This window comes from Hypomesus nipponensis, chromosome 15 (assembly GCF_054491055.1).
Source record: "Hypomesus nipponensis isolate SF chromosome 15, ASM5449105v1, whole genome shotgun sequence".
In the NCBI taxonomy this organism is placed as follows: Eukaryota; Metazoa; Chordata; class Actinopteri; order Osmeriformes; family Osmeridae; genus Hypomesus; species Hypomesus nipponensis.
The window spans coordinates 11,138,150-11,160,289 of record NC_140375.1 but is presented as its reverse complement, the minus strand read 5'-3'; the positions used below and the strand labels follow the sequence as shown (position 1 = coordinate 11,160,289).

The following is a 22,140-nucleotide window of genomic DNA, read 5'->3' as shown; positions in this document are numbered from 1 at the left end:
GACCAGAGTAAACCTCTGTGTTGGGGTGTGAGGGAGGTAGATCAGGAGAAAAAGAAAGAAAGTACGAAATGATGTGAAGTAGTTCTCCCTGGTAGGGGGTCTGGAAGAAGAAATTAATTACTCCCTGAACTTGGTGACATTAATGTGTGAGAAAGCATTCCCTGTGTGTACTGAGTTACAAGGAGGAGGAGAGAAAGAGGGGAGAGAGAGAGCGCGAGAGAGCGCAAGAGAGAGAGGAAGAGAGAGAAAACGGTGAGAAAAGGCAGAGAAGAGGCGTGGCTCTACTGATAGTCGCCCTATTAAGAGAAGATATAGAAGACAGATAAAAGACAGGATATCAAGTAAGACTTAAGATGGGTTAAGACACAGACAGAGCTGGAGGTAAAGGAAACAGACAGCTTAACTTGACCAATCACATCAATTCTGAGCGTCTGTAGCTCCCTATCAGGAGCCAGAAATCCTGCCCCGCCCCTTCTTTCACCCTTGATCACACTGCACCTCTATTTTATTTCCCCTGTATATTCTCAAACCTCTCTCTATCCCCTCCACATCTATCATAGCCCTCTTCAAAACTGTCTAATCCTCTGGACTTCATATTTTTTCATGCGCTTGGCTGGGTAGGATACAACCCCCTCTAGCAGTTCCAGGAGGAACTGCAGCCACAAACTCGGTTGAAGTCACCCCATAAGGACAGATTAACAGTTATGTAGTTTGATGTGAGTGCTGGTCGATTGCAAATGACTCTTTGGTAAATAGCACATGGTGTTCTCAGATTTTCTCTTTAGAAACGTGTTCTCATGGTCCATCACATTCCCCTGTGCCCTGGACGTGACAAGCATAATCAGAGAGGGTTTCCATGAAGCAACACACACACACCAGAGAATAAGACTTTCCACAACACAGCCTAGATATGTGTTCAGCCTGGACTGTGTCAAACATATAGCCCTCTCTGACTGTCCATTAGTGAGTCTCCAAGCAAAAAGCTGCCAGGAGATCACATTCCCCCCCCCCCCCACCTTGGATCATTAACAACAACAATCAGTTTATAACATAGGCCAGGTTCTTGGAATTGTATGTCGATCTCAACTATTTCGGTAGCGGCTCCATACATGTGTGATTGCATGAACGCGTGTGTGTCCGTGGCGTACAAACCCATCGCAGTGATCCCTGGTTCTGGACCTGCATAGAACAACTCCAAACTATTCTGGCACTGGAACGACGGAATATTACTGTAACTGCATCTTCGGCCACTGTACGGGGCACCGTGTGAGCGATGTTACTATGGCGACGGCGAGAAGTGTGTCCTACCTGGCAGGGGTGGTGATCTGGTGAGTGTTCCGTAGACCTCCGGTCAGTCGCGACTCAGCATCTTTCACGACCAGGCAGGGGACAGACGCAGACTCAACTCAGCAGCTAAGGCTTAGGAAAGGCCTCACTCTACTTGGCCTTGTTTAACACTCACACCCACACACAAACACACGTCCGATCGCACGCACTAACGCCCATGCAAAGACACACGCTCCCTGAGCTTTTGTAGGGGGCAGGGATCCCTTGCTCCTAATCCAACAAACATATTTCTGAAAAAGCCTAAGAAAGAGAGACAGAAATTGAGACAAAATAGAGAGAGAGAAAAGGAGACAGAGGGAGGGATGAGAGAGAGAGAGAGAGAGAGAGAGAGAGAGAGAGAGAGAGAGAGAGAGAGAGAGAGAGAGAGAGAGAGAGGAGAGGCCCTTATCTGAGTCTGAGAGGCTGTGAGATTGTCCTGTCTGTCTGTAATAAGTGACCCTCTTGCAGGCACCTGCACAAAGCCCTGCCAGGGACAGTCAAAAAGTCACCGGGGGTCTCCTGACTTCACTGTGTGTATGCAAGTGTAATACACAAAGAAAGACAAAACTATTGGCCATTGTTACGTCGTAAATAACATCTCTTTCAAATACACACACACACTTACAGGGCTCTATGGAGTCTGTTCCAGTCTCCAATTCTTAATGCCTGTGTGGGTTAAGCGTCATTCCAATCTGTCTCAGCTGAAGTACTGGGTTAATCCTTTTTAAAGATACACAGCCCAGCAGTGATAGGAGGAGGACACAGGACAGGAGACCATGGGAATGACAAGGTGGGGGTGACAACATTAATGACACTGGATCTAGGGTGGTGTGACTTTCCTGTTCAAAGAAACGACCTGTAAAACAAACACAAGGACACTCACCCTCGGGAGAATGTGAATGGGTTATTGTTCGACAGAAAAAACATTGTGGATTGTGACCTGGACTTAACAGACTGATGACGTAAAACCTGGGGGTGACGTTTGTCTGGCTACTACAGAGAGAGAGAGAGAGAGAGAGAGAGAGAGAGAGCGAGAGCGAGAGAGAGCGAGCGAGAGAGAGAGAGAGGTTGAGCGAAATACTATATATATGACGGAAAGCTAGACAGAGTAAACAGCTGAAATAGGAAAGAAGGATAAAGAGTAGGATAGAGGGTTGGGAGGAGGGTAGAGTGGTGGGTCGAGAGCATGGAGAGGGAGGTAGGGAGGAGGGTAGAGTAGGGTTGAGGAGTATTGGAGGTTAAGGATTCAATAGTTAATTAGGCTGATACAGAGATGCCTGATGAGATGCATATACATCGATGCTGAATACCGGTAACAAGAAACCTAAAGATCTATCTCCTCCAGACCCTGATTTTGGAGGTTGGGCACATTCAAGTAAAAAGTCTAACTACCTTCAAATGTACATTTACATTTACATTACACAAATGTACATTCTTAATGCCTCAAATACATTGCAACAATAACCTTTGAAACTGTTAGCTTCAACCGTACACAAAAATCCACGCTGCCAAACATCATTTATTAAGACACACTGGTCAGCATCCCAGGGCAGTTGTGAAACCGGAGATTTGACAGCTTCGAGGGGGGAGCTGGGTGAGCATCTGTACTCCCGCCTCTAAATCATCTCGGTTGGAAGGAAAACACCAACTCCTCCAGGAAATGACCAAGGCTTTGACCAGACACCTGTCAATCAAGCTACCTATCATCGCCATCTACAAGCATAGTCCCATTTCTAATCTAATTTATATTCAGACGGGGACATTTTCTTTCTGACTGGAGGATAGTAAAGGGGGGAAATCTGCCGAGCGCGGGGACCAAAGACTCCACTATTGGGCCGGGTCAACTAGCAGACATCCAGGCTAAGCATGTGCAGAAGGTTTTGTGTGTTATGACGTGCAAGAGAACTAAGAGACTCAATAGACTCTCAGACTCTCTCTCTGGTTCAGTCTTGCACAAACACCATACACGTGACTAGACACATAACCAGACACATAACCTCAATCTCCTCATGCATCTCTGTCGCCGTTCGTTTCTCACTCTGCTATCTGAGCACAGGGGAAATCTAGAGGCCTCTGAAGGGGCTGAACAGAGGTGGAGACTACAGAGAGCAGAGGAGAAGGGGTCTTCTGCCCTTGTCTGTACAGGGATCTGTGGAAACTGGAATGATTTCGCTGTGAAAATAAGTTGTTTTTAGAATCCCAGTGGGAGGCAGCCTTCATTGCATCTAACTACCCCACTACCTGTCACCTTCACCCCATCTAACTACCCCAGTACCTGTCACCTTCACCCCATCTAACTACCCCACTACCTGTCACCTTCACCCCATCTAACTACCCCACTACCTGTCACCTTCACCCCATCTAACTACCCCACTACCTGTCGCCTTCACCCCATCTAACTACCCCACTACCTGTCACCTTCACCCCATCTAACTACCCCACTACCTGTCACCTTCACCCCATCTAACTACCCCACTACCTGTCACCTTCACCCCATCTAACTACCCCACTACCTGTCACCTTCACCCCATCTAACTACCCCACTACCTGTCACCTTCACCCCATCTAACTACCCCACTACCTGTCACCTTCACCCCATCTAACTACCCCACTACCTGTCACCTTCACCCCATCTAACTACCCCACTACCTGTCACCTTCACCCCATCTAACTACCCCACTACCTGTCACCTTCACCCCATCTAACTACCCCAGTACCTGTCACCTTCACCCCATCTAACTACCCCACTACCTGTCACCTTCACCCCATCTAACTACCCCACTACCTGTCACCTTCACCCCATCTAACTACCCCACTACCTGTCACCTTCACCCCATCTAACTACCCCACTACCTGTCACCTTCACCCCATCTAACTACCCCACTACCTGTCACCTTCACCCCATCTAACTACCCCACTACCTGTCACCTTCACCCCATCTAACTACCCCAGTACCTGTCACCTTCACCCCATCTAACTACCCCACTACCTGTCACCTTCACCCCATCTAACTACCCCACTACCTGTCACCTTCACCCCATCTAACTACCCCACTACCTGTCACCTTCACCCCATCTAACTACCCCACTACCTGTCACCTTCACCCCATCTAACTACCCCACTACCTGTCACCTTCACCCTCCTAATCTCTCGTTCCTGCTCTAATTCTTCCCCCTCTGGGCCCTGCCAGTCCCTGCACTAACCCCAGAGTGAACCCATCACAGACTCTCAGCTAGCTGCTGAGCTGGCTCTCCCCTCCCCGCCACAGGCCTGTCTGAGGTGACTGTAACTCAACTGATTAGCCCCGTGCCATAGAGGTCAAGGGTCAGGCCCGCCTTGTCGCTTCCCGTCTTGCCCGGACTACTCCCGATTGGCCATCGAGCAGCAAAGAACCGAGAGAGAACAGGGAGAGAGGGGTGAGAGGAGGAGAGGAAGGGCAGGGGGGTGGGAGGGTTAGAGGTGGGGGTTAGCCATGGTTTCAATCACTCTGCTGGACATGATGTTGGCCGAGCATCGCTGTGACAGAGAAAGAGCGCTGGAGCAGGACGTGACCCTGGGACATGGTGGAGATTATCAGGCACACAGAGCTGTCAGCACGCTACACACCAGAGAATGTTGACGCAGTTTAAAACATGGAACAGGACAACCTCTGAACTCTGAATCTCTCACAGGAATAAGACACACCACAGGACGAAATAAAGTTAGGACGGAGACATACGAGTCCAGTAAAAAAAGAAAACAAAAACTTTATTTTGTCTAGAACAGGCTGTGGTGGTTTGAGGAATGGTGGGGGGGGCGTGGTCTATGGAGGGTGTGAACCAGAGTGGTGGGGCGGAGTCAAACAGACCATGGGGACAAGGCGGGGCAGGGGTGTGAAAGTTGGGTTGCCATAGTTATGCCAGGGCTCCCATTGGGTCCCAGGCAGGAAGTACGACGGGATCCTGTTGCATCACATCCAGGACCTCAGGAGGGATATATTTCTTGTCCACCACCACCTCGTAGACATACTCAGAGAACCAATCATCAGTCATGATCAGATAACCTGCAGACAGACACAGACAGACAGGATCAACAGATGAATATTACCGATGTATGACCTCTTAATGGAGAGAAAGGACTGTGGAGATGTGTAGACTCCATGAGTATCTTAATGCATGATCACAAAGTTCAAATACCAACATGCAAGTTCTCCAGTGCCTCTAAATCATCTCTACAGACGCCTCTCCGACACAAACTGCAAACGTAAGGCCGAGAGGGAGGAAGCGGAGGGAGAGGAGAGATGGAGTGTGAGTGCTCTCCGTCGTCACCCATGTTGCAACAGCCATTGTTCTATCAGGACCCCCCCCCCCACTCCCCCCCACCACATAAACACCTCCACCCTGAACGCCACTCCGCCTCGGCTGCTCTCAGCCCCTGAACCCCACCCTGACAGATCGGCACGGCCTAATTCCCTTCTCTCCCTTCCCGCACCCACCCACCTTCCACCCCCGCACACCCAAAACAACATGAATTCAAATCGTTAAGAACGTATTTGACCATTTCCTTATGATCCCCCCCCCCCAAAAAAAAAGGGGAGTAGTGGCTTCCATTCTCTCCCCCTCTAGAAGCTCTGAATACTTTCAGAACGGCCCTGGAGCCGCCTGATCCAGCACAGGGCTGCAGAGCCCTCGTTCCCAGGAAGCACGCACACGCACACGACTGACTGACACGTGGACATTCCCTCTTTCCCCCTCGCCGCGTCTCCGGCTCCCTCTAATCTATCTCGCTCTCTCTCAAGACAGTCGGGCGCACGTTCAATCAAGAGAGCTTGCTGGGAAATGTGTTGAGCAGCTACAGCAGGAAATACTCCATGATAGGATTCTTGGTCTAGCGTTGCCTCCTCTATGTGTCCATCTAGATCTACTGCCTCCGCCAAACCCACACACACACACACACACTGACAGATCTCTTAGAGCTGGTCTCGAGCAGCTGCTTAAAGCTGGGGACCAGATTCTGAATGCGTGCTTCGTTCCTCTCCCAGTGACTGACTGACTGACTGCATCACTCCCCGCTGACAAGCTGACTTATCGACGACGTCACTGTGACCAGCGGAACGTGCAGGAGCACACGACAATGTCCCAGGATTGGCCGTGTCTATGGTTTTAGTGTTTGTGCGTGGTCTTCCTGGAAGTGTTGGGCGGCGTTTGCGTATAGCGTCATTATTTGTCTTAACAGGAGGACAGATGTGTTGCCTTCTCTTCAGACAAAGACATTTGTGATGTACCCGGCCAGCAGCCATTTTGTTTTAGCCGAAGACTGTTTTGGACTGGGCTTACAGAACTGCTGGGACAGAGCAGCAACAGAACAGAAAAGGCTCGATGCCATTGTTATAAGTCGGCTCCTGTGTCCTCCTGAGAGATTATTTTTCAATCCTTTGGTCGCTGGTGAACGAATCACTTGAACACATAAATAAAGGTCTGTAGTCAACAGTAACACGATCTTACGAACATGGGAATAATAATCAGAGAACAGAAAAACCCTCCCTGTGGTGACTTCTGCCAGTGTGGCAGAACAAATATAAGAGGTCATATATAACATGAGGAAAAAGTGTTAGGGCAGGATATTGCAGAGCACATAAATATCCACAATGTCAAAATGAAATAGCACACACGTCAGGGAGGGGGGATATAACCCACATTGTGAATACGTGTATAATAAAGTGTGAGGACGGCAGTTGGAGAGCTGGAACTATCAATCTAGTGAAGCTAGCCTTTGAGAGGCAGGCGGCTGGGAGTTGTAGTCCACAGTACAGTGGATCCCATAACGGGGTCCCGGGGGACGACTTAACCCTCCGGGTCACAAAAACACATTTTCTTTTCCTCCCTCTTCCATCGTGATGACAGCCCCCCCCCCCACCTCCCTCCTATTTTCCCTTCTCTCTCTCCCTCCAACTGTCTCCCCAGCATCTCTGCCCACAGCCCTCCTGTCCATTTGTTTTCCATAACTTTATTAATACATCCGCGGGATGCACAGGAAGCAGCAGAAAGCCCCTCACGGGTGTTTATGGAATACGATAGGCGTGCTAATATGTTTCGTTTGCAAAAACATCCCTGCTGGGTCTGCCTCGATATGCAGATGTGGTGAGGTGAATGTGCAGGGCAGTGGGAGTGCAGATGGAAATTAACAGAAATAACACGCTGTAATCTGCCCTGGAATGTAGAGCTCAGCAGTGTGTGTGTCTGTGTGTGTGTGTGTGTGTGTGTGTGTGTGTACGGGAGGGGGGGTAGTGGTCAAAGGATGAAGATAGAAATTTGTGTGGGGGGAGACTGACACAAAGATGGACAGAGGGTGAGTTTGTTCCCCCCGACCCCCCCTTCACTCTGTCACTCATCTGAGGGAGACGAGGTGGATGGGCCCACAGGACAGGACTACGCTCCACACAGCCATGACCAGGGGCAGCTCCGCTCTCCCAGCTGCCAATTAAAGCTTCATAAAGAGACTAGTCAGGGGAGGCCTTTCGCACTAATCCTGCAAACAGGAAGAGAGCGGGGCTCTCTTCACTACCCTGCAGACGGCTCCTTCTGGAAGGAAGCCGGTGAGACGGCACAAGGCCTCGTGAGAAAGAGAGGCTCCGCTCTGCCTCCCCTAACCCGGCCCTTGGTTTTCTGTGTGTGTGTGTCGGGGGGGGGGGGGCTCTCACCTTTATTCCCACGGTCATCTCCCCAGGAGTTCTCCACCCTCCACTTCTCATACCCCCCATCTTTCCCATCCTGAGAGCAAGCGAGAGGCAGAGGGACAGACAGGGAGAGCGAGAGAGTAAGAGAGAGACAGAGATAGAAGAGAGGGAGGGAGAAACAAAGCGGGAGTGAGAGACACACGCAAACATGTTTAGAACATTAAGAACAGACACTCCGTGGATGTTCTAGATAGAGGGAGGGAGGTTATCTGTGTTCTGGCTGGATAGACAGAGTAAGGGAGGTTATCTGTGTTCTGGCTGGATAGACAGAGTAAGGGAGGTTATCTGTGTTCTGGCTGGATAGACAGAGTAAGGGAGGTTATCTGTGTTCTGGCTGGATAGACAGAGTAAGGGAGGTTATCTGTGTTCTGGCTGGATAGACAGAGTGAGGGAGGTTATCTGTGTTCTGGCTGGATAGACAGAGTAAGGGAGGTTATCTGTGTTCTGGCTGGATAGACAGAGTGAGGGAGGTTATCTGTGTTCTGGCTGGATAGACAGAGTGAGGGAGGTTATCTGTGTTCTGGCTGGATAGACAGAGTAAGGGAGGTTATCTGTGTTCTGGCTGGATAGACAGAGTAAGGGAGGTTATCTGTGTTCTGGCTGGATAGACAGAGTAAGGGAGGTTATCTGTGTTCTGGCTGGATAGACAGAGTGAGGGAGGTTATCTGTGTTCTGGCTGGATAGACAGAGTAAGGGAGGTTATCTGTGGAGCCCGGGAGAGACAGGTGACGAAACACCAGGTCAGTAAACTGGGGGAGGAGAAGAACACTGCAGCTATCCCACAATAAGAACACTGGGAATGCTGTGCAGCTGTTACAGAGGAGAAGAAAAGAAAAAAGAGGAGGACCTGCTGACAGCTGGGGTTACTTACTGAGGGAAATTGAAAGCAATTCTTTTAAAACTGCAGTCGATTAGACCACTATAAACAGGCCAGATACTTTTCGATACAAAAAAACATTGAAATTAGGGACATGTGTGAAAGGAGACTTGTGCGGATGTGTGTCTACCTTGTCGGTGACCGCAGTGAGGATCATAGCGTGGGTCATCATGGAGTCTCCGAAGATCAGCCTCTCAGCCTTGGACAGGTTCTTCACCGACACGCCAAACACCAGCTCATGGTTGAACCTTCACACACACACACACACATCACAAAAGTAATCATTAAAATTGCATGGACAAAAACAAGTAACCTGTCTGCGCTGTAGGCACAAAAACACGCACAGGAACAATACTTACACGTTCATGTCATTGATGCCCAGTTTTCCGTGGAAATGCTTTCCTACATCACAGCCGAACCACACGGCCTGGATCAAGACAACAGCAAACACAGAGACATTAGAGAATTGCAATATATTCTATAAACTGTATAAGGATTCGTATAGAAATTCAAGCAGGCCCATTTACACACCCCCACACACACACCTCTCCCTCCTTGATGGACTCTGCAGCAGTTTTCTTGAGCAGCTGGATTGGCTGGTTGTTGTACAGTGTGTTGTGACCCCCCACCATGTTGCCCAGGAACTCCACGCTGTAGAGCTTCCCATAGGGGTTCTGAGGCCTGGGGTCGTTCACCAGGCAGATCTACAGCAAACACAACACATCTGTTACATCTCCAACATAAAGGAGGGGTGTAAGATCGGAGGAACCACCAGGCAGACTTACAGAAACCGGTCAAATAGATCTGTTACACTGTACAACCTCCCACAGGGACCCACCCGTCCAAATCAGGACAAAGGACAACTCTGAGAAGAAACGAGTGATGAAATGTTGCGGGAGAATTCGGCTCGCACGTCCGGAGCCGTGCGGGGGTCGCCTCTAAAGGGGAGCGCGTGTGTCTGCGAGGGTCCCAGGCTGGGCTGGGAGGGACGGGGGGGAAGGATGTGGGTGCTGGAGGTGGGATCGGCCTACCTTGTCCTGGACATTGTACAGGGGTTTGACGTGCTCCCGGTAGAACTCCTGTGGGGACATGGGGCCCATACGGTGGAAGGTCTTGTCCTTATCCCTGTACTCCCAGCAGATGGACTCAGGGGGGCTGCCCAGACACACGCTGGCCACCCGGAACACCTGGACAACACACACACACACAAGACAGAGAGGGTTGGTCAATATTGAAGTTGACTTGTCCAGTAGGATAGACAGGAAGTGATGGGGCAGCAGCGTGTGGTGAATCCTCGGGCTCCTCCGTTGTAGCCTGTAGCTCCCCTAAGGGCAGCCCAGACACGACCCCTGCACCTCAAGAGTCACAGCAGAACACAACATACCCTTTGAACACCTCCACCCTCACCCCTTCTTTGCAAATAGCTATTTGGAGGATATCCTCCAAGCCAAAGCCTCCCCTCGCCCCCCCAACGTTCCTCTGTCTCTGTGTGTCTTCCTGCGGTCTCTCTCTCTCTCTCTCTCTCTTCCACTGCCCCGCTCCGGTTCTGGTCCCGTTTCTCAGAACCGGCCTTCCGTACACACCGATAGAGTAATCTCAGGAATTTCCTTCTCTCTTCTCCCAGGGTTTGGGTATATAAATACATATGCTTTCGCTATCACACGCGACAGGGGCGCTAAGGCTACTGCCAGAAAGGCGGCCATTGTCTTGGGCAGATAAGAGAGTAAGGCCTGGTGATAACTAACTAATTACAATGGATAAATCACCAACACGCAGCCTTGGCATGCTGACAGGACTGAGTGGTCCTCACGGTGTATGGGGCCGACCATACATCGACGGGCCACTTACGTGACCTCCGCCTATATTTACGAGGGTGCCCTGTCGACTTTTGACTGTTTTCATTTACATTTGACTAAATCCAGACGAATTAAAGTCACGGCGGGGTTGAAAAATAGAGCCGGGAGAGGAGGGGGGGGTTATGTTTGGCTCTGAGGCGTCTCACCAAAGCGTCTCACCGAAGCTCTGGGGCTCCTGGCTGCTGTTTTTCCACTGTATCAACAGCACTTAAACTGCTAATGACATTCCTGGCTTCAGGTCGATATGAGGGCGGTTCTCTCTCAACCATCGGCCCCCCCCACCCCGCCCCCCTTCCCAGAGCCCTCAGAATAAACCCTCACCTTTTACACACACTGGGATGGCACAAACATATGCGGCGCACTTGCACACGTGTCCTTTCAAGCTGGGTTTGTTTCCCCAGTCCGGTCAGACAGGGTGCCCGTCCCTAGAGTCTGTTTACCCAGATGCCCCGGGCACACAAACAGCCTCTTCTGCCCCCTGCGCCCCTCTGGCTTGCCACGCCTCCCATCACTCTCCCAGTCTTGGCAGGTTAAATAAACGCTGGGACTGCCAAACCCAACACAGCAGACCTGGAGGCCGGGGCTGACACACACGAGGACTGCTCGGAACAATGACACAGACCCCCTGACGTCAGCGCAGACCTCACAGTCAATATTGGAACACCTGTCCTTAAAGGACATACCGCCAGGGAAGTATGGACAGACAGACCGATAGGGAGGGAAGAAAGAAGGAAGGAAGGGAAGGAAGGAGAGGAACACAGAAAAGGAGGCAGGGATGGAAAGACAGAGAGGGTGGGTAGCTGACAGACACAGAGGAGAGAAGGACAAGAAGGTGGCAGACAGACAGAAAGTTAGACAGACAAAAAGTTCTGTTTGTCCCCACCCCTCTCCCTTTCTCAGGAAACAGACAGACATCATTCAGGGGGAACAAGCAGAGGCCAACGGGGGTGTGTGTGTGTGTGCGCCCACAAGTGTGTGATGAAGGGAGAATTACGAGCGCTGGTCTAAACCAGACACTGACTGTGTGTGTTTGTGCAAGCGTTTTTACAAACCTTTTTTTTTACGTGTGTTTGTCAGCCGACATAAGTCCACTCCCTGTGTGTCTCTCTAAAGGAGCTCCGCGCTCCAGACTCCAGACAGAAACACATGCAGTGTTGTGGCTCAGGGTTTTGATTCTAGGCGGGCATCTTTCAGGCTACCTCAGTTTCCAAATCTAGATATGACGTGAGAGCCATAGTCCCACAAACAGATTACAACCCATTGAAATCAGAGCCCACGCAGTCTACGGCCTGGCTTTGAACAGGCATCTCCAAGGCCACCCCGCTGGTAGTGTACCAGCCCAGAAGGTTTAAATTAGGGGCCTTATTGGACAGCACGGCAGGGATCAGCTGGTATTGACCAAAACAGGAAGTTGACCCTGGTGGAGTGTTTGTTCGGCCTCCGTGCATTACCCCGGCCGGCTGTGGGATTGGTCCTATTTATAAACAACGCAGACATATCCATCTTCATTGAGCAACCCCCAAATGAGAACAATTAACGAAAGCGGACGTCCTGTTAAACCTGCAATGTGGCTTTTCAGTTCTCAACGTGTTTCCTCCTCCAGGGGTTTACACTTACCGTGTTCCCCCTTCCAGGATGTGATAGGTGCCTCCCACTCGTGTCCAGCCCACCCTAGCATGGTCCTAATGCTAGCTGTCCCCTTGTTAGCCAGATGTTGCTGCTGCTGGCGGTGCTTTGCAGGAACCAAAGCCAGCTGGGGGTAATAGGGCCTGCAATTGGCCTGGCAGGGGCATCTGGGTCCGGATCTATGTCTATAGCGTGATGGCTAGCTGGCGGTTATGGTAGCCCGTTTGCATGTCTCCCAATGTAAACAGAGAGGAAGCATGCACGCTAGCAGTTAGCATCGTCCAAAGCTCTGCTTTTTTCTCATTGCATGTGCAGTTTGTTTACAGGTGTCCCGTTGCTCAAACAAGAGCGCAAAGGCAAACAAACAAAGAGAAACCGTGGCAGCAGAATGGAACACCTAGCCGTGATAGTTGTTCAGGACCTGCCTAGGAACTCTGCTCCCCCAGACTCCAGTCCTAGACCCCTGGCCTTGAACCCTGCCCTGGGACCCCTGACATCATCTCTCAGAACCAGCAAGCATTTTGCAATGTAGAATGCATGTTCTGTTTTCACTGCTCTTTCCATAAAGTCCCCGGACATCTAGTATTCGACATGAAAATGTAAGCAAATGACACACGCGGAGCAGCAGTTTGGGTGTGAGAAACTCCCTCCGTTGATTGGAACTGTCTTGCCGCATAAACAGAAAACACATGGGATCTTTACAAATCACAGCAACACAACAATGGCGCTCAACTAGGAAACAGGAACTGATGACTCCAGTGGGACTTCTCTCTGTCCTGGAGTCCACCTCCCTGAGCCTTCTTCTGGTAGGACATATCCAGTTGGACGCTCCATGTTCTTCACAAGCTTACAATCCAGTCCTTCCCACCCCTCCAAGAGCCCCAACATGTCGTTCTCTGATGTGGCGTGGAGCTGGCTGGGACACCCAACATCTGGAGTTGTTGGCCATTGCCACTGTGTGACGAAATGCGAAACGAGCGGGGATGTGTGGCGAATACACGCCGTAAGAAACGAGGCGCCGTCTAAACACGCGTGTGTGAGCGTCGAGGAACGTGTGCGCCGAATCGACGCGTGTGAGAACGGGTGTGTGCGCACCGAACGCGTCCGTGTGTTTTGGTTCATTGGCACGTGTGCGAGTGTCTCAGGGACTCGTGGCTGAGGCCTTGTTAAGACGGAGGAGATGTCAGTCCCACTTTAGGGTGCAGAGCACTGATGTTGAACACGCGCACGGCGCGGGGCTCCAACACAGAGCTGGTGTACATCACTCCACATCACACACGCTCTACATGACAGGCCGACCAGGCCCATGCAGATCCCCTTCTTCAATGAGACCACTCTAGGTGCACTTGATTTGGATGACCTTATCTGCTGCATGGGCAGCAAAGAGCTAATCCTGCTGGTGTCGTCATGCCAGGTGGCCTAAATCAATCCACTCAAAGCGAATGAATTGATAAGTAACAGAAAATCCTGTGGTGTTTCCACACAGGTCTGCTGCCAGGCCCTCATTGACGCTTTTAGCCCAGAACGGCAAAGGCAGGTTCAAAGACCGGACTTCTCTCAGATGTTGTCTCGTAGAAAAGCTCCAGAGCTGCTCACACACACACACACACACACACACACACTCTCTTTGTCGGGCAGTGGAGGAGAGAAAGAAGCTATTACTGTGGTTCTAAAGCCAAAACACAGACACCTCAACTCACTCACCAACTCTGAGAAGAAGAAAACAGAGCCTGTTTCACTCGTGTACTGTGGCCATCAAACAAAACACACTCAACGTTGTAGATGGAGATCGAAATTATTTTTATCAAAGCCGATGAGTGCTGCCATACATCTTTGGATGTTGGTTTCTGAACTTCTTAAAAGGCCCTTGGCATGGGAGCCACAACAAGCCTGCCAAGCCTGGGGGAGGTAATCCACTGTAATAACCGTGCAACCGGCAATGTCGGGCATGTTGGTGACTGTCTACCGTGACAACATCATTAGTGTGTAATGATAAGCATGAAAAGGGGGAGCTGGTCGTGAGCACGGCTAATTAATGACTAATAACTCTCCAATCTCCGAACATCAGCGTGTGGCGTAATCTAATCAACAAGCGCCGGCTAATTAGCACGCTCCTCGTCAGCCCCAGCGCAGCACAATGGCCCTCACGATGCCTCTCCACCACGCGTCGTCTCGGCGACCCCTCCCTGTGTTTGACACTCCGTTTGTTTCCCCCCAGCGTCCTCCCTCCTCCCTCCCCCGTCCTGCCGCCCGTCCCCCCGCGCCTCCCTTTTCTCGCCGTTCCAAGCGGAACCGAACACACCTCCCCTCCCGATGCCTTTGAACCCGGAGCTGCGTTACACAAAACAAACTGCTTCCAGGTGGACAAATAAACAACGTTGACAAACCCAAACCCCCCCCCCCCTTCACCTCCCCCCTGGCCAGTGCATGAGCCGGGAGTACTGCAAGGGGTTGCACAAGCAGAGAGGGATGTGTTTTGGGGCATCCACACTGGCTGCTGCAGAGACACAGAGCTGTTGAAACAAGCAGGCAGCCACACACACACACAAGCACACCCACACACACGCAGAGCCCCAACACAGGCTGCAGGAGAGCCCCAGCATGTATCGTTCTCTCTGGGGATATTGACTGACTGGCCTCCCACATACATATATAAATATATATATATATATATATATCTATATAAATATATATATATATAAATATATATATATATAAGACACATCAACACTCACGTATAGAGAAAAGCGTGCACGGAGCAAGAAGATGCACGAGTGCTCGTACGCACACACAGACGTGCATGTGTTACATACACCAGCAGTTTCATTCCCTATTATTATTTCTGAAGACAAAATTGCCTTTGTCATTCAATGTCAGGGGCTACGTGATAAAGGGCTTGTTTATGGAACATTCTGTCATCGACTTGGTGAGTCGTGTGTGTGTGTGGGGGGGGGGGGGGCTCTTTCACACTTCCTCACAATCACACACAACCCCTTCCTCAGAAAAGCATTGAGGAAAAAAAGGACAGAGGCTGGAATTTCAAACTGTCGCCCGTAGATTCAAAACATTATGACGTACTGTATGTTTGGAGAATGCAATTAGATTAGTAGACATGCTCAGACTCGACACATGAGCAACACCCTATCATACTGTTTGAAAACAGTCACATCAATACAAAACATTTATTTGACTTAAACTATAGATAATTCTCATACATAATAGAACGCACCTATTGGGATCGAGTTGCTTCTGTCTCGGTTCTGCCTTGAGAGCCATGTCTTGTCATACAGCACCCTCCACTGGCTAACTGGGGCAACTGAGTCTAAAGTTAGGCTGTGAGTGAACATGTGGAATAGAACAGGAGGGAGGGGATGCGTGTGTGTTACCTCTTCAATCATGGTGTCTATGGCATCAGACAGCTCCGCTTTGGTCGAGTCACTGGCCACCATGTTCCTCAGTCGTAGACAGTACTCTCTCAGCTAGAACACACCGGAACATACCGTTTGTGTGAGTGTGTGTAGCGAACGTGTGGTGACAGTGAGTGAGTGAGTGAGTGAGTGAGTGAGTGAGTGCGTGAGTGAGTGAGTGAGTGAGTGAGTGAGTGAGTGAGTGAGTCAGTGAGTGGGTGAGTGAGTGAGTGAGTGAGTGAGTGAGTGAGTGAGTGAGTGAGCCACCTTGTGGTTGAGGATGTCGTTCATTCTTCGCGAGGCCTCGGAGCTGTGGGACTCTGGAAAGCACTTCTTTGGGATCACTCCATACTTTTCTGTTGTGATAGAAACAGGGCGACGACATGCCATTACACACCCGATTATCTCTATGTATTGGGACTCGTATGAGCACAGGAATTGAAAGAAAGCAACTGGGGGGAAAATAAACGTACATCAAGTCACAGAGAAAGGGAGGATTGAGCAAGAACCGGTTGAGAAACTGACCAATGAGATTGACCAGCATGTCCCACTGTCCCCCGTCATTGGTTGGATTGGAGAGCAGAAATTGCACCAGACGACCGTCTACAGGCTCCTTCCTCTGGGCCGTCTCCACACACGCCTGCAGGAAGTAGTAGCAGCGCTCCACCTGGACGGGGGGCAAGTGATGAGATAAGGAGAGCAACAGGAAAGGTTGGCCAGGACAAGTAAAGACAGAAGGACAGAAGGACGGAGCAGGGGGAGACCCACACAGAGGCAGGTGAATAGAAAAGCGGAAAGACAAAAAGAAGGATGGAAGGCGAGAGACGGATAGAAAAGGCGAGAGAAAAGAAGCGAGAGAGGGCAGGAGAGGTCCGAGTGACAAAGTAGGAACCAGGAAGTCATTGTGGAGCAGACAAAACAGAGCAGACAAAGAGGGCTTTAGTCAGACAATGAGTGTCATAGTAGGACGCAGGGCCACGACAACACAAAGCCAGCAAACACACACACACTGACTGAAACACATTCACACAACTCAAGCACTGAATGTAAACAAACACAGAGGTTGTCTATAGCCTACCTGGCAAATGCAGCAAGAACACAATATACACAGAAGGAAAAAAACAGAACCTGGGACAATTAGCAAATTCTCCTGCTTTACCTTGTCCCAAAAGAAGAGGTAGGACTGACTGAACTCAAACTCTTCAATATTAAACTTCTTCATGAAAGGAAGTCGCATGACGTTGAGGCACGAGAAGATCCAACATCTCCCTGAAATCCAATGAAATGAGTCCAGTTAAATGTTGATTGTTGCCATCGGCTGCATCATCATCATAGTCAACATCCTCATCATCACTAACTGAACAGAGTTGACCCATTTCTGGGCAGGATCTTCCAGTAGGCTTTGTCGACATGCAGGTGCACATGTCTGGGCTTACCCGGGTGCTTCTGGATCTAGTGCTTGGTAGCATCAGTACAGATGGAGGCCTACAGGGGTGGGCAGATGTGGGCCTACCTGAGTTTTTCTGATTGGTGACAGGCTTGCCCTCTGTGGGGATGGAGTGCTGGAAGATGTGGACAGTGTCCTGGACAGTCTGCCGATGCAGACAAACCTCCAGTGGGTCAATGCAGGTGGACACATTCTGGGCCAGCAGGTAGCGTGGCTCCGCGCGCAAGCGCTTCACGAAAGATGTGACCTTCTCCTGACTCAAACCTCGAGAGGGGAAGGAAGGGGGTGGAGAGGAAAGGAAGGAGGGGGAAAATATAGAAAGATTGGATGGGTGTGGAGAAATGGAGGAAGGAAGGAAGGAAGGAAGGAAGGAAGGAAGGAAGGAAGGAAGGAAGGAAGGAAGGAAAATTTGTATTAACTTTATAACTTTAACTATATATATTATACTTTAATTGCATATAAACAGCACAACAATTTGGCACCGTTCTGGCCGAGGGACTTCCTTATATCTTGAAGGGGCAATCACAGCCTTTAAACGTGGACTAAACATTAAATAATATAAATAAAACAATAAAACACCCTTGTGTAGAGATATTTCACTTTCAGAGTAAAAAGTTCTGCATGCTGCCATCTCTATTATTTTCCATGACAGCAGGTTGAAACAGGTTGAAGCAGTGTGAGCTAGGATTGCAACATACATAGATGGAATTATTCCAACAAGGAAAGATTCAGATATATGTTTCACTTTCAATGTGCGCAAGAGTGGGGGGTGTATCACCAAGCAAACACGGGATAGGCTGGGCCGTTTCAAAGTCTGTCACTGTCTCTTTCTACATAATGCAAAAACATGAATGGGAGCCACTGACAGCGTCACACGATTTCTATGGAGTGGGGTCAAATGCAGTATGCTATGGTGACTTGCAACTTTACATGTAGTCTACAGGTCCATCATTACAATGGTGTTTTACATCTAGGCTCTTTTTAAAACCCCATAGCTATCAAACTACATATAAAACTCAATATGGTTAGAACAGGGTAATAAAACATAAAAATGGTCATAACGTCAAAGTCCCATAATCTCCCTTGTTCATATGGCATCTGGCTATACAACTGACAGTCAGGATGTTATACAAATACAACAAAGCAACAAAATATGTTTTTATATTTGACAAGGCAAAGACAAATAGCTACGGTGTTTCGGTTAAATCATTGAGAATCACTTGCTATCTAGCTGGCTAGCAAGCACAGTCATTGTATGCCCTGTAGCTAATATGTACATGAAGCGTTACCTAGTTTAACGAAACACTATATAACTTTTGAAAAAAGTTTGCAATTTGTTTAGATTATGAACATCACACAGGGAGCAGCAAGCATAGTTGGGAACACAATTAGCAAGACATTATATTGTGGTTGGACTTAAACAGCTACAGCAAAGATTACATACAGTAGATGATTGGCTAGTAGCCTAAGCAGTGTCCGCAATGACAAGCTAGCTGGCTGTAGCTATGCTAATGGGTATTGCTAGTGCTAACCTGTTCTCAGACACGGAACACAAATTGAGCTCACTTTCAATCTATAAAAGTGACAATGAATGAAACAAAATCAAATAACTGTTAGCTCACCAGTCTCCATGTTTCCTAAGAGGATTAGCGAGTGTTTACAATATTCCTAAAAGTCACCGACTCTTTGTTTATCTCATTCGCCGACAGCTTCAGTTTTAGTCCGATCAGCGCTCCGGAAACAGGAAAGGGAATGCACGAAAATGGTTACAGTGTAGCAGAGCCTGGTGTAACCAGTACAACCTATGTAACAACACATCACACTAACTTTCTATCCCAGATTTCACAGAAGATTCTTCTATTTTCCAATTAACTACTTTTAATGCATTTCTTTTAAAACTGAATGGTTATATTGCTCTGACATGTGTACTTTTGTAGAAGTTATCCTTTAATAGTAGGCTATTAATATACCATAGTCTTCTAGTTATTATGCTATGACCAAAAATATACTACTGGTACCATACACTCTATTTACACCTGTTTTAGCTTGTGTGTTTGAGTGTATGTGTGTGGTTGTGGATTTGAGTGTGTGAATTTGAGTGTATGTATGTGTAGAACTTCCTTCCTTCCCACTAGTCTCAGTTCCTTTGTGGAAAGAACACTCCCAATGAGAGTAAATTATAAGAAAAGTCACTGTATTTCCGTACACGAGTAAGAAAGGGAAAGCAAAGATAGTTGTTGTTAATATAATCAACCGCACAATCGCAGTTTTCCCAGCCCTTGATTGTGGTTTTAGTTTTGACAGGGCTTTGGCTGTGTGTTTTATGGAATTGAGAGAACATTACTCAGAAAAGTAAAGAGCATTCTAGAGACTTGAATTAGCATTCAAAGTTTGAGGACAGTAATGTCCATATACTTATTCTTCATCCTTGCCTGCCCATGCCTCTTCCAAGGTAAGTCGTCTGCTTTTATGTCTATTGTTTTGACTTGGAATATTGATGCAAAAAATTCAAGAAAATAAAAAGCAAAATAGCCTGGTTAAGTGATGTAACTTCAGACATCAGAAGCAGAACATAAACAGAACATGAAATAACAATTAAGGTGTTTGTGTCAAAGGACGTTTGATACTCACAGTAAGGTTAACAACAAGGCACTATGTATACTAAATGAAATCTAGTGCTAAAATAATAAAATAAGCCGTTCAGAACTTGCTCTTCTCAATATCAGCACAAACAGCCTACCCTGGGATGACTTTTATTTTATTTTGGATACACAGTTATGAGAATTGCAATAGTTGTTACTTTTAGTTCCCCTTCCTCTGACGGGGTTACTAATAACTGTAGTTATTGTACCAATAACTGATCTGATCCCACTAAACCCCAAAATGACAGTGAAGACCTGTAATTCTAATATTCATCATCTGAGATTAAGTCTTGTTTTGCCCCTCTAGGTTTGGCAGAAGAAAAGTGCCATGACTCTGTGCTAGCAAGGCGTGATTCAGTCTACGCCCAACAGGGGGACAGTCTTTCTCTTTCCTGTGTAGTACAGCACTGTGGGCACAGTTTCTGGTCAGGTGGCTGGGGACAGAGTACAGAAGGAGGTTTCCTCCTGCTGAAGCCTACTGAGAGACATCAGTTCTATAATGAGACATTGTCAGTCAATCAAACTCGCCTGCTGATCACCATACACAACATCAACCAATCAGATGCTGGATTGTATGGCTGTCACATTAACTGGGACAAGAGAGGCCACTCCAGTGTTGGTCACCATACGTATGTCAATGTCACAGAAGGTAGGGGGTGTGCATTGTCACCCCAGCAGATTCAGCTGAACAATGTATTTTGATCAGTGTGTGTCTGTGTGTAGAAATGTATTCACCTGTGACTATGAATTAAATGTGACCGGTGTCATCTAAAAAATTAAAGAATGACTTGCCTGAACTGGCTCTCTGTCTCATTCTCCAACTCTCTTGCTTCCTGTCTCTCTATTCCTCTCTTCCACTCTGCAGCCATCCCAGGTCACTCCCACAGGAGTGAAGTGTACCGGATCCTGCTGTGTGTGAGCATCCTGCTGTGTACCATCCTGGGACTGACATACATTATGTCAAAGGTCAAGCTACAATCACATCCTCAGCCCCCCTGCCTCTCCCAGCTCCAATTCCAGAGTCCTCCCCAGCTTCTTCCACGCCAGCCAATCCCACGTAAGAGTTCCCCACTCCACACTTTCTCTCTTGCAGGAATTATCTTTAAGTATAATGGTGTACAGATTACAGGGTGATACATTAAATATTTATCAACTTTTTGCATAAGTATGTTACAAACCTTTGCGGATACATACAAACAATGAATGACTTTACTTTGTTATAGTGGTAGTCCATTGCACTTTGTACTTTTCCTAAAATATCATGAGCTGTATTTTTTCCTCTCTGTCCTACAGCCAAAACGAAACCAAAGCCCAGAACCAAGCCAAAGCCAAAAGTTAATGTAGAGGTGAGTCGTGTTTGACTAATAGTCTGTGAGCGTTCTTTTCCTTGACCTTTGAAGTGCTTCCACAGGCTACTGTTGACCTTGTGTTTTCTGTCAGCTGGTCTATGCAGTTCTGTCTACTGACAGTCTGAGACAGAACCCCCCCGGCTCCCTCAGAGAACCCTCAGAGACCACCGTGTACTCTTCCCTACGCGTCACGTGACCCAGGGGAATGAGGAGTCTTTGGACAGGTGGTGGGACAACGAAAGGAGGGATTGATAAACCGAAGAAAATAAATGGAAAGGGACACTAGGCAACAAAACAGGAGGGATAAGCCTATTGTAGATCTGTGTGGCGGAAAGCTGACATAGAGTTTGTAATTGGAGCGTAGTTCACTGGTAGTTCTTTTGGATGCAGTGTACTTGGTCTGTGGCTACTGAGAGGAGTATCTGGATGGATGGGATGAGAAGACAGATTCTTGTTTCAGCAGTCACGATCTTTATCCTTTATGATCTAAACTTTAGAGGAACCTCCAGCAAACCAAAAGGACATTTAATGAACAATCCGAAGCATGGTTAACCAGGCTTCCCACTGTGTTCACAAGTTTGTGCTCACTGTGTGTCCATTGTTTTTTTTTTTTGTTTAAACATTTTATTAAAGAAAATGAGGCAGTATGGTATACATTCATAAACAGTTACCGTTAGAGGCATTTTCAGTTTTTTCCAAATTATGATTTCTTAACCCCTCCAATACCCACCCTCTTTCCCAGCTTCCTCAGCATAAAAAATAAATAAAATAAAATAAAATAAAATGGAAAAAAATAAAAAATAAAAAAAAACAAAGACAGACAGACAGACAAGAGCAAACAGACAAGGACAAGATAATTAAGCAAGTAAATAAATGATATAAAACAAAACCTTAA

The 22,140-nt window shown here is 48.2% G+C and overlaps 2 protein-coding genes across 2 annotated transcripts; one reads left to right on the top strand and one right to left on the bottom strand.

The window, feature by feature from the left end:
- Nucleotides 1-5,047: 5,047 nt before the first annotated feature.
- Nucleotides 5,048-19,006, bottom strand: blmh (bleomycin hydrolase). The gene is made up of 12 exons (XM_084674803.1): nt 18,877-19,006; nt 17,321-17,518; nt 16,967-17,076; nt 16,333-16,474; nt 16,075-16,163; nt 15,787-15,879; nt 9,950-10,105; nt 9,464-9,622; nt 9,278-9,345; nt 9,049-9,166; nt 8,006-8,075; nt 5,048-5,368 (listed from the first exon to the last, which is right to left on the bottom strand). The coding sequence occupies exons 1-12, from the start codon at nt 18,884-18,886 to the stop codon at nt 5,220-5,222; spliced, it is 1,362 nt and encodes a 453-aa protein (XP_084530929.1). The 5' UTR covers nt 18,887-19,006; the 3' UTR covers nt 5,048-5,219.
- Nucleotides 19,007-19,495: 489 nt separating this feature from the next.
- Nucleotides 19,496-21,993, top strand: LOC146257513 (uncharacterized). Its single transcript, XM_084674863.1, has 5 exons — nt 19,496-19,706; nt 20,204-20,545; nt 20,762-20,953; nt 21,190-21,242; nt 21,337-21,993. Exons 1-5 carry the CDS (start codon nt 19,658-19,660, stop codon nt 21,439-21,441), a joined length of 741 nt encoding a protein of 246 aa, XP_084530989.1. The 5' UTR covers nt 19,496-19,657; the 3' UTR covers nt 21,442-21,993.
- The last annotated feature ends 147 nt before the right edge of the window (nt 21,994-22,140 follow it).